The sequence below is a fragment of the Aegilops tauschii genome, chromosome 5 (genome assembly GCF_002575655.3).
Source record: "Aegilops tauschii subsp. strangulata cultivar AL8/78 chromosome 5, Aet v6.0, whole genome shotgun sequence".
Lineage (NCBI taxonomy): Eukaryota > Viridiplantae > Streptophyta > Magnoliopsida > Poales > Poaceae > Aegilops > Aegilops tauschii.
The window spans coordinates 279,627,289-279,639,556 of NC_053039.3; the positions used below are offsets into that span (position 1 = coordinate 279,627,289).

General features: G+C 49.4%; 1 protein-coding gene across 1 annotated transcript; it reads left to right on the top strand.

The window, feature by feature from the left end:
* The first annotated feature begins 3,648 nt into the window (after window positions 1-3,648).
* Window positions 3,649-4,206, top strand: LOC141022770 (uncharacterized). Its single transcript, XM_073499026.1, has 2 exons — window positions 3,649-3,768; window positions 3,817-4,206. The coding sequence occupies exons 1-2, from the start codon at window positions 3,649-3,651 to the stop codon at window positions 4,204-4,206; spliced, it is 510 nt and encodes a 169-aa protein (XP_073355127.1).
* Window positions 4,207-12,268: the final 8,062 nt, after the last annotated feature.

The following is a 12,268-nucleotide window of genomic DNA, read 5'->3' on the forward strand; positions in this document are numbered from 1 at the left end:
GAAAACACTAGCCGGTGGCAGGCTCCCACACCGCTGCAGCTCGCCCGGAGCGCCCGAACCCACCGGCGCATCGCCGTCAAGAAGATCGGCATGCCGCCTGTGGCGGCGAGGCTCGGGGTCCCTGCTCGCAGTGTCTCTGCACATCGCTTGCTCTCGCATGCTCTTCAGGAATCGCTTGCGCACACCGCCCCGCTTGCCGCGCCGACGGCTGCAGCCGCCGCCATCTCCTTCTTCATCGTCGCTCCGACGGCACTCGAAGCGAGCCGAACTGGATCCGACTGACCGCGCCCTGTCATCTCCGTCGCGCGTCCCGAAGCACCACTTGCCCTTGAACCGGTAGGTGCGAGGCCACTCCCTTCGCCACCCATGCACGGGCGAGGCGCCGGGAGAGATTGGCGTGTAGTCCTTCACCACATCCAGGTGGATCAACACCGGGAAGAATGGGCCCTCCCTGCCCTCCTCCGCAGGCGTGCCCTCCGGCAAGAACTCTCTGGGGCGGACGATGTCGGGACGCTGCAGCACGTTGAAGTCGGACGCACGCGGGATCTTGTCTGGATGCCAAGTCCAGAGCCAGGCGAAGAGGGCAGAGCAGTTGGCCTTGGAGGTGGATTGCCGCTCGATGAGGTCAAGATCGCAGTCCTTGCCGAGGACCTCCTTGACGCTAACCCAGTCCCAGGAGTTGAGCGGCAGCCTCTCGATGGCTACGCGGCAATAGTAACGCCAGACGCGGCTGCTGCCGGGGGGAGGTAGCCATGGCCGGAACTTGAACTGCACGTCGGCCACCTCGATGCCCCTCTGCTCGAGAGCCAGATCCCTCTGGGCGGGCTGGAACATGGTGAGGAGGAAGTCGTCGGGGAAGAAGGGCGCCACGGCGATGTCGCTCCAGGGGAAGCGGAAATCCCGCTCGACCGCGCGCGCAACCATGTCGGCGGAGATGTTGGAGCAGCGCCCGCCCGCGGACAGGATTAGAGCTGACGAGCGCAGGCGATGGGCCTCCGCTTCCATCGCCGGGGTACTGACGACCGTGCAGTTGGAGTTGGCCGGCCTCCGCGCCGCCTCGCCCGGGACATACTCCATGGTCACCACGGGCGCAGCAGCACGACGCACAGCAGGACGCGGTGGCAGCGGCGCCACAGGAGAAGCGGTCGGAGACGAAAGCAGAGGGGGCTCCGCAGCAGCAGCAGCAAACAAAGGCGGAGGCGCTCTGCTCGTGGCGATGCTGCTCTTCAGGCGCTCAGGGCAGCCACGTTCGAGATGACCAGGCCGCTTGCAAGAATAGCAAGTTATAGGGTCGCGGCACTCGAAGAACTTGTGCCTTGAGCCCAGGCAACGGTAACACAGATTGCCAAATCGCCTCTTGAATGCTTCAGCGGCAGCAGTTGGGGCAGGGTGATCATGGCGCCGCAGGCGCAAATCTTTTGGGCACTGAGCAGCCTCACGCGCTTGACGCCTCGCCGTCTTCTGGGCACGCCGAGAGGAGACCTCCGTCCAACCCGCGCCATCACCCACTGCAATAGATGCCGAGGCAGACGGAGCAAAAGAGGAACGGGTCGCCGGCGCAGCCGAGTCGATCGCCACACCAGGGCCATCTGCAGGCGCGCGTGCGACGGGCGCAGGGCCAGCTGCCAGGCAAGGCATCAACCCGACGGCAGGCGAATCCTCGCGACCAGGCACCACCACGATCGACTTCAACCTAGGCCTGTAGGACGCAGTCACCACAGCGGCCCAAGCTGGGGGGTGGAGCTCTGCGACGGGCGGCTGCGAAGCAGACAGAGGGCAAGAAGAGGAGCTGGGGGAATCGCTTACCCGGATCTCTTCAGAGCACACCTCGCGCAGCGCCACACACGGGAAGATCCGCCCGGAGACTGGGTCAACGAGGCTGGATGCCGAGGCCTCCCATGCATCCCGCAAGGCGACACAGGGAAGGATCCGGCCGGAGGCACCATCAATGAAGGCCGACGCGGAGAGGGGAGCAGCGCAAGGCGCGGCGGGCGGGGTAGGCACGGTAGGTGAGCGCGGCGGAGGCACCCGAGCGAGAGCCATTCTAGCCTTCCTAAGTTTACGGATCTGATGGAAAGCAGCGCTAGCTACTATCTGGACACTGGACTGACACTTCTTGGGAGCGGGCAGATGGGTTGAGTGAAGGCGGTGGACGGTGAAACGACAGGCCTCTGCAGAGGAGCTGAACCGGGCTGGACGTGGCCCTTGTTTCTTTTTGACTGATTCGAGCGTCCTCTTCCGTGTAAAAGATCATCACGGTGCTGCTTCGAATAAGTCGTCTTGGTCCTTGCACGAGCCTGCAAAGCTTTCTCGCAACAAGACAAGTTTTCTAGGACAGTGATAGTACGATTTTTGTAACGACTACGGCCGGATCCACAGTGGAAATAAGAGGCCCATAACACCGTGAAGGTTATTTCTGAAGGCAGAAGGCATTGTTTGACGACTTCCCCGTCCCTTTGTATCGGCCGTGTACTTTGTGTGGTTGATGCTTTATATATAAACAGGATGAAAATCTGTTTCGAGAGAATTAACAATACCGTTGAGCTGAGCACGTACGTGGCTTCTGGTACTTACCGTGAAAAAACAATGGCCGCAGCCTCCGATGATCCTAAGAACACAGCACTTTCTCTTTAAAAAAAATAAACAACATTTTGTACAGATGAAGAGATTCCTTGGCTTGTTGTCCGCAGCCGCTCTGTGCTGCTGCCTTCTTCTCGTCCCACACGAGGAGAGCATTTGTGTGTACACCAGCATAGCTATGTAAACCAGCTTTTGCCGGTGCAGGTCTGTTCGTCTGCTGGAAACGGAAGAGCAGTCCACATAGACGAGCTTTCTCTCGACTGCTTGCCTGTTACGGTTTGTTTGTTTGCTGGAAGCGGAAAGCAGCTCGCATCACACAGAAGAGCTTTCTTTTTTTTTAAGCCCGAACCGTATGTTGAGTATGTATTTTGTGTTTCATGTATATTGGAGTTGTGATCCATCTTCTAGTCTTGTATAGTTGAGATAGAGGCCTTCCCTATAATTATATATACATGCATCAGCACGCCATCAATACAACGTCTATTGTATTTCAAATTCTCCATCTACATGGTATCATCTTGGTCGTTCCTCTCCTAGGGCTAGCCGCCGCCGCCGCCGCGCCTCCTCGTGTCGCCGCCGCTGTCGCCCTCCCACCACCACACCGTGCCGCCACCGCGCCCCTCCCTCCCCAACCCGCGCCGCCGCCACCCGTACTCGCTTCCGCCCGCGCCCTTCGCAGCCGCCGCCGCGCCCCCTCCATCTGCGTCGCCGCCACTGCTCTGCGCCACTCCCTGCCGCGCCGCGCCACAGCCGAGCCCTCTTCCCGCTATAGCCGCGGCCGCCTCTCCTGCTGCCACGGTTCCCCCTCTCCTCTCTCCACCAAAAACAAAAAAAAACTAGCCGCGCCGCCATGTCTTCCCAGGCTCCTCCACGACCCGCTCGTCGAACCCCTTCGCCGGCCCCGAGCACTCCGCCGCCGCCATATGTTACCTCAACATTGAGGCCCGGGTCCCTATCCGTCTCGACAGCTCCAGCACGTCATACTACGTGTGGAAGACCTACTTCAACCTCATCTTCCACGAGTACTATCTCACTGAGCACATCGACGGTTCCGTGGACAGCGTGTACATGCGCGGCGATCCGGAGTGGTCTGGCATTGAGGCCACGATCATCCGTTGGTTCTACCAGACGGTCTCGAAGGACATCTTCCACATGGTCGTCGCCTGCGACGTGTGGGCCAAGATCAACGTGCTCTTCACAGACAACAAACTTCAGCGCCTTGTTTTCTTGTAGCAGGAGTTCTTCGGCTATCACCAGGACAACTCCACCATCGACGAGTACTGCATGAGGCTCAAGATGCTCGCCGACGAGCTTCGTGACATCGGCGCTAAGGTCTCTGACGACCTCATGATGAGCACCCTCACCGCCGGTCTTAACGAGGACTTCGGCAACACGGCGTCCAACCTTACCCTGCTGCCGCAGCCCACTTTCCAGCGCGTCGTCGCGTACCTCAAACTTGAGGAGCGCCGGATGACGAAGCTGAAGCAGCGGGTCCAGCACACCGCCCTCGCCGCCGGCACCACCCGCGGTGGCCCTGCTCCTCCGGCCGCACCCCGTCAGCCCGCGCCCACCGGCTACTACCCACTGCCGCCTGCACCGCCCGCGCCCCCCGCGCCTCCCCAATAGCCGCAAGGTGGCGGGGGCCGGCGCAATCGGCGGGGCGGCGGGGGCCGCCGCCAGCAGCAGCCGCAGGGCGTAGGGGGCGCCCCGCTACCAGCAGCCGCCCCCGTCGTCGGTGTTGCGGAACGTAGCATGCAATTTCAAAAAAATTCCTACGCTCACGCAAGATCTATCTAGGAGATGCATATCACCGAGAAGGGGAGAGTGTGTCCACGTACCCTCGTAGACCAAAAGCGGAAGCGTTTGACAATGCGGTTGATGTAGTCGAACTTCTTCTCGTTCCAACCGATCAAGCACCGAACGTACGGCACCTCCGAGTTCTGCACATGTTCAGCTCGATGACGTCCCTCGAACTCTTGATCCAGCAAAGTGTCGAGGGAGAGTTCCATCAGCACGACGGCATGGTGACGGTGATGGTGAAGTGATCCGCGCAGGGCTTCGCCTAAGCATTACGTGAATATGACCGGAGGCGTAAACAATGTTTGTTGTGTGTTCTAGCGGTGCCCCCCCTTCATATATATAGGTTGGAGGGGAGGAGAGGCAGCCAAGGGGGAGCCCCAAGTAGGAGGAATCCTACTTGGGCACCTCCCAATTCGGCCTCTCCCCTTTCCTATTCCTATTCGGAGTAGGAAGGGAAGAGGGGGAAGGGGGAATCCTATTCCCTTTTTCCTTTCCTCCTTCCCCATTCCTTCTCCAATTTGGCCAACCCATATGGGGGGGGGGCGCACCAGCCCCTTTGTGGCTGGTGTGTTTCCCCTCTTGGCCCATAAGGCCCATATAGTTTGTCGGGGGTAGCCCGGAACCCCTTCCGGAGACCCGATACTTACCCGAGAACACTTACGGTGTCTGAATAATATTTTCCTATATATGAATCTTTACCTCTCGACCATTTCGAGACTCCTCGTCATGTCCGTGATCTCATCCGGGACTCCAAACAACATTCGGTCACCAAATCACATAACTCAAATAATACAAATCGTCATCGAACGCTAAGTGTGCCTGGATGCTCCTACGGGTTCGAGAACTACGTAGACATGACCGAGACACCTCTCCGGTCAATAACCAATAGCGGAACTTGGATGCTCATATTGGCTCCCACATATTCAACAAAGATCTTTATCGGTCGAACCGTTATGACAAAATACGTTATTCCCTTTGTCATCGGTATGTTACTTGGCCGAGATTCGATCGTAGGTATCTTCAGACCTAGTTCAATCTCGTTACCGACAAGTCTATTTACTTGTTCTATAATGCATCATCCCATAACTAACTCATTAGTTACATTGCTTGCAAGTCTTATTATGATGTGCATTACCGAGAGGACCCAGAGATACCTCTCCGATACTCGGAGTGACAAATCCTAATCTCGATCTATGCCAACCCAACAAATACCTTCGGAGATACCTGTAGAGCATCTTTATAATCACCCAGTTACGTTGTGATGTTTGATAGCACACAAGGTATTCCTCCGGTATCCGGGAGTTGCATAATCTCATAGTCAAAGGAATATGTATAAGTCATGAAGAAAGCAATAGCAATAAACTTAACGATCATTATGCTAAGCTAACGGATGGGTCTTGTCCATCACATCATTCTCCTAATGATGTGATCCTGTTCATCAAATGACAACACATGTCTATGGTTAGGAAACTTAACCATCTTTGATTAACGAGCTAGTCTAGTAGAGGCTTACTAGGGACACTGTGTGTTGTCTATGTATCCACACATGTATCAAGTTTCCGGTTAATACAATTCTAGCATGAATAATAAACATTTATCATGATATAAGGAAATATAAAATAACAAATTTATTATTGCCTCTAGGGCATATTTCCTTCAGTCTCCCACTTGCACTAGAGTCAATAATCTAGTTCACATCGCCATGTGATTTAACACTAATAGTTCACATCTTTATGTGATTAACACCCATAGTTCACATCGCCATGTGATCAACACCCAAAGGGTTTACTAGAGTCAATAAATCTAGTTCACATCGCTATGTGATTAACACCCAAAGAGTACCAAGGTGTGATCATATTTTGCTTGTTAGAGAAGTTTAGTCAACGGGTCTGCCACATTCAGATCCGTATGCATTTTGCAAATTTCTATGTCTGCAATACTCTGCAGAGAGCTACTCTAGCTAATTGCTCCCAATTTCAATATGTATCCAGATTGAGACTTAGAGTCATCCAGATCGGTGTCAAAGCTTGCATCAACGTAACTCTTTACGAAGAACTCTTTATCACCTCCATAACCGAGAAATGTCTCCTTAGTCTTCTAAGTATAATTTTGACCGCGGTCCAGTGATCTACTCCTGGATCACTATTGTACCCCTTTGCCAAACTCATGGAAAGGTACACAATAGGTCTGGTATAGAGCGTGGCATACTTTATAGAACCTATGGCAGAGGCATAGGGAATGACTTTCATTCTCTCTCTATCTTCTGCCGTGGTCGGGTTTTGAGTCTTACTCAACTTCATACCTTACAACTCAGACAAGAACTCCTTCTTTGACTGATCCAGTTTGAACTCATTCAAAATCTTATCAAGGTATGTACTCATCGAAAGTCTTATCAAGCGTCTTGATCTATCTCTATAGATCTTGATGCCCAATATATAAGCAGCTTCACCGAGGTCTTTCTTTGAAAAACTCCTTTCAAACACTCCTTAATGCTTTCCAGAAAATTCTACATCATTTCCGATCAACAATATGTCATTCACATATACTTATCAGAAAGGTTGTAGTGCTCCCACTCACTTTCTTGTAAATACAGGCTTCACCACAAGTCTATATAAAACCATATGATTTGATCACCTTATCAAAGCGTATATTCCAACTCCGAGATGCTTGCACCAGTCCATAGATGGATCGCTGGAGTTTGCACACTTTGTTAGCACTTTTAGGATCGACAAAACCTTCTGGTTGCATCATATAGAAATCTTATTTAAGAAATCCATTAAGGAATGCAGTTTTGAGATCCATTTGCCAGATTTCATAAAATGTGGCAATTGCTAACATGATTCGGACAGACTTAAGCATCGCTACGAGTGAGAAAATCTCATCGTAGTCAACACCTTGAACTTGTCAAAAACCTTTTTCGACAAGTCTAGCTTTGTAGATAGTAACACTACTATCAGCGTCCGTCTTCCTCTTGAAGATCCATTTATTCTCTATGGCTTGCCGATAATCGGGCAAGTCAACCAAAGTCCATACTTTGTTCTCATACATGGATCCTATCTCAGATTTCATGGCCTCAAGCCATTTTGCGGAATCTGGGCTCATCATTGCTTCCTCATAGTTCGTAGGTTCATCATGGTCTAGCAACTTGACTTCCAAAACAGGATTACCGTACCACTCTAGTGCGGAACGTGCTTTGGTTGACCTATGAGGTTCGGTAGTAACTTGATCTAAAGTTGCATGATCATTATCATTAGCTTCCTCTCTTCACTACAAAAACATACACTTTCGTGATGATACGTGTTTGTCACAGTAGGTCATGTTTTTTGTCATGCATATACATCCATGACGATTTTATGATAGAATCAAGATAGTCATACCTGTGCTGTCGTAGAAGTGTTCCATGACATTACCATAATTATCATCACGGAAGTGTCCACTTCCATGACGATAAATCGCGTGTCACAGAAGTGCTTTCATCAAGGGTGACCGACACGTGGCATCCACCGTAACGGGTCGCCGTTAAGCTATCGGGTCTGATTTTGGATCCGATAACCCGTTAACAGCCCGGACCAATGGGAAATTTCCACGTGTAAAATTCTGATTGGCCGGAGGAAACACGTGTCAGCTCGTTAGTGGGTCAGATAGGCGCCTATGATATGTCGACACATGCGACGGCCCACCACCGGCCCATTTAGCTTACAAAGGCCGGCCCGTTTGACTTGGTCAAAAGTTAGCGGGCTGGCCCATGAAAAGCCTGTTAACAGTCTCTTCGCAAATAGCCCATTTTACGACCCGGTAACGCATGACCCGTTAGGGCCTACCTGAAATCGGCCCAACAATGTCATGTGGGCCGTCGAATATAACACCAGCCCGTTTCACTTTCGGCCCATGTATGGCCCACGACGTCTTTCGGCCCATATGAGGCCTTCGTATCTTTAGGCCCTTTAGAGGCCCACGATGACTCAAGCCCATAGTGAACAGTAAATTTCTTTGTAGCCGTTAACGACCCATGATTCACATGGGCCGTTTCCAGCCCGTGTTAGCTTTCGGCCTACTGACGGCCCATACGTTCTTGGGCTCCTTTTCGGCCCTCGATTACTTCCGGCCCATTACTTGCCTGTTCCCCTAATGGGCCAAATTCGGCCCGTGGCAAGAGTCGGCCCGTTTCTGGCCTGTTAACCCGTTGCGCCGTTTCCAGCCCGTCCTATATTCTGGCCCATTAACGACCTGTTATGCCTGTGACAGAATTAAGCCTTTGCTGTCCTCCGGCCTGTTAACGACCCGTTACCGTGCTGGGTCGATACCAATTACGCTCGTTTACGGCCCATGTAGACCCATTTATCTGACAGACCGAGGCCCACCGATTCTACGGCCCTGTTGGAGGCCCATTTATCGACGGCCCGTAGGAGGCCCATGGATCCTACGGCCCTGGCAGGGTCAAGGTTACCACGGTCCGTATATGGCCCATGGTTGTTGTGACCACTAGCAAACGAGGGGAAAAGAAGACTAGGAAATAAATAAGCCCGAAACTAACGCTAGGCTATTAAGGCGATTGCACAGATTACATCCACTGGGCATCAAAGATCACCACCAGTGCAAATATAGGGAACACCCTACACTATACAAAAATGGCTTGCTGTTTTCTTCAGCCGGTGGCTGCACGTTAAGAACAAATTTTGTATTGCAACAAAACAAATTACAACTATAAAACAAAAGGAAGGTTGGCATAAAAGTTAAAAGTCTGGCAGATAAATGCACCACCAGAAGTTCAGAAGCTCAGTTCATTTGACCTGACTGTTATGTTTTCATGTTGTATTGTCTGATGGAGCACCATAACCTTCGCCTTCATTTCTCCTAGGCTCCTGAACAACATAGCAAATGTCTGATAGTCTGGTTTCAAAACCATGCATATCTTGACGACATCGAACAATTTCTGTCCTTGTTTCACAAAGGGTCCCTGTTAGGGAATGGACTTGTGTTTGGAGCGCAGATATAACAGTGTTTTAAGCTTGCATATCTTGATCATGAGGCAGTTTGGACGAGATTGCCTTAACAACCAACCCAGTATTATGCAGGAACTTGCTTTTGGCACTGTTAGTGGACAAGTACTGACCACTGCAGCAAGAGCTGACATTGCGGTTATAGTTGCCTCGCCACCTTCTGAAGGTGGCGGTTCCACCATTTTTTCCATAGCTTGCTGAAAAGTTGAGTTTTTACATTAGTAGTACAAGAACAGAAGATATTAAGGAGGCAGCAAAACCAAACAAAATAGCTTTGGTCTATATACAGAAGTTATTCTGGTGAACCCATGTAAAATATTAGTTGTATTTTACTCCAAAGTACATAATAAAACCAGGTTCCAAACATATGACCATGTACCATGGTTAATGTATTGTCTATTTCTTCACATTGTATTGACAACTAAGGATAAAGAGACAAAGTTTATAATATGGTAAGCATAGTATGACATCATTCATATCACAAAACAACTGAGAACAGACAAACAGGCAATTGTAACATTGTGTGGGCAAGTCCAGCACGGAACTAGACTACAGGTCAAGATCAAAGGAACATCACTCCTCTCTTTTAAACCTTGTAAGGTGCAATGATACGCTAAGACGATTGTGTTTAAAATTGAAAAGAGTAATAGACATTGGCTGCAAACCATGCAGTTCAAGGCACAAGTCAGAGTAAGTAGTATTTAAAAGGCATGAGGATTAAGGACTACTTACAACATCGGCTTTGACTGGTGTAGTCATGCCCTTCGTCTTGCTGGTGTGACAGCCCTTGAAGATTTCCACAGCATTTGGGTGATGTACTTTTTGGTCCTTGCGGGCTTTCCTCTGCATTTGGAACAAGTCAATATAGATTTTTTTTTATAGATTTGATAATATGGTACAGCGAAAAGAGTGAAACAACAGCTAATTACAAAAGCCTCGCAGTGTGCAATATAGCTACGAGATCCTGTCGTCTGTTGGAATTTCACTTTCGTACGGTTGGCCTTGTTCTTTGAACAGTTCACCTACACGAAGAAAGACTTGTGTGGCACATGCGTAAATAGGACTTCAACATGTGATTTGATCACATATATATAATGTACCTGATACTTTGGATCAGGCCAGTGTTTAACGAGACCTCTCCAGTCTTCATCCGATATATTTTCCACTAGAGATGTTTGGGCAAGTTCACTGTTAGCCTTGCCTTCAAAGTGAGTTTTCCTCAAGTTATACCGATACTGTCGTAGAGCAGACTTGAAAACATGGGTGCAAGCTTGTATGGTTGCATCATCTTGGCTATCCAACTTGAACCTCATCTGTTGAAAATTATGGGAGTCTCAATATCAGCAACCTAGAAAGTATGGGACAGAGCAAGACGATATTACTAGTTTCCATACATAACCATACTTACAGATAAATGGTCGAGGAAGGTGTTGAACTGGGTTTCGTCTTTGTCATTCCTATACTGAATCCATATTGGGAGGATATGTACATGACACCTAACAGCAACCGCTGCCTCTGATACTAACTTGGCTGACTCTCTAGCATCACGTGGCCTTTTAAAACCCGCCTCAAAACGGATCTCCATTCTTCCTCCTCTAGATTTAGTTAACCTATCGAGCATTATCCCTGATGTTTGATTCCTCTTGCGCCTAGGTGCTAGTCCAGCAACGAACATAAGAAGTGTTAGTGTACATCAAACTGTGAGACTACATATAAAGAAGCATGCATGTGTAACTTGACTCCAGCAACTACCTTCTTGCTGTTGAAGCTCACAAAGTTCATCTGATCTTGCCAACTCATCTTGTGTCAAGAGTGCTTCGGAAGTAGTGTCAGGTGGCAAGGGAGCTTGGGAACGTGCTGCTAGCTGAGTTGACCAACGAGTAACTCATGCAGCTGGTGGTACTGTGGAAGGTGTTGCAACAACTAGGGCTGTCTCTGCTTGTTTGGTGGCAGCTATTTGTTTCTGTTTGGCTTGTTTTGCAGCTCGTGTAGCACGGGATACCCTGTTTGTACAATTTTCCGCTGGACTTTGACCTTCTATTGCACCATCAGTACCAGCAGAATCTGCATGATTCTTCCGCTTCCCTTGCCCTGTCATTCTGTGTTGCTTCCTCTTTCTCTGTGCCATGTTAAGTCAAGCCGACAAGAAAAACGAATAACAATTTAGTTCTTCAGAACAAATTGATGCGTGATACAGACGAACTGAACTTTGATATTAGACAACCACATGATATGAGGATGTAATATGTACGAAAAACAGGACGGCATGAGATAACAGAACTATGATGTGTAAACTAAGCAGAAGACATTTCACTAAATTATAAGCAATGTAATGGAAGGTAGACACCATATGAAAGATGCTACAAATATCGCTCTGCCAAGTTAACAGTGTCTCATCATAAATGGCGTTTAAACAAATGTGAAGCAATACAAGAAATAAATCATATATATGCAAGATGCAAACAACATCACACTACCAAGTTAAAGGTCTCTCGTCATTAGTGCCATTGCATATTCACAGCATTGCATATTCACAGCTTATGATGTGTAAACTAAGGAGATGGCATTTCAACAAATTAGAAGCAATGAAAGCTAGACACCATATGAAAGATGCAACGAATATCACTCTACCAAGTTAAAACTGTCTCGTCATAAGTGCCATTTCAACAAATTAGAAGTAGTACAAGCTAGAAAAGAATGTGAGATGTAACCTATATCACACTCCCAAGTCAAACGTGTCTTATGATAAGTGATTGTTGTAGGTTACACAACAGTAGTACTTTGATGTAAACATGGTGTGATAGACAGATATTGTATGTTCTAGAAACAGGAACATGTGTCTTATTCACAAGTATAATGTGTAAAGTAAGCAGATGGAATTCAACAAA

Excerpts from the sequence above, each read along its gene's own strand:
- LOC141022770 (XM_073499026.1), top strand. The coding sequence starts at position 3,649 with ATGCGCGGCGATCCGGAGTGGTCTGGCATTGAGGCCACGATCATCCGT. Across the intron at positions 3,769-3,816 it reads ACGTGTGGGCCAAGATCAAC|GAGTTCTTCGGCTATCACCA; the intron begins GTGCTCTTCACA and ends TTCTTGTAGCAG.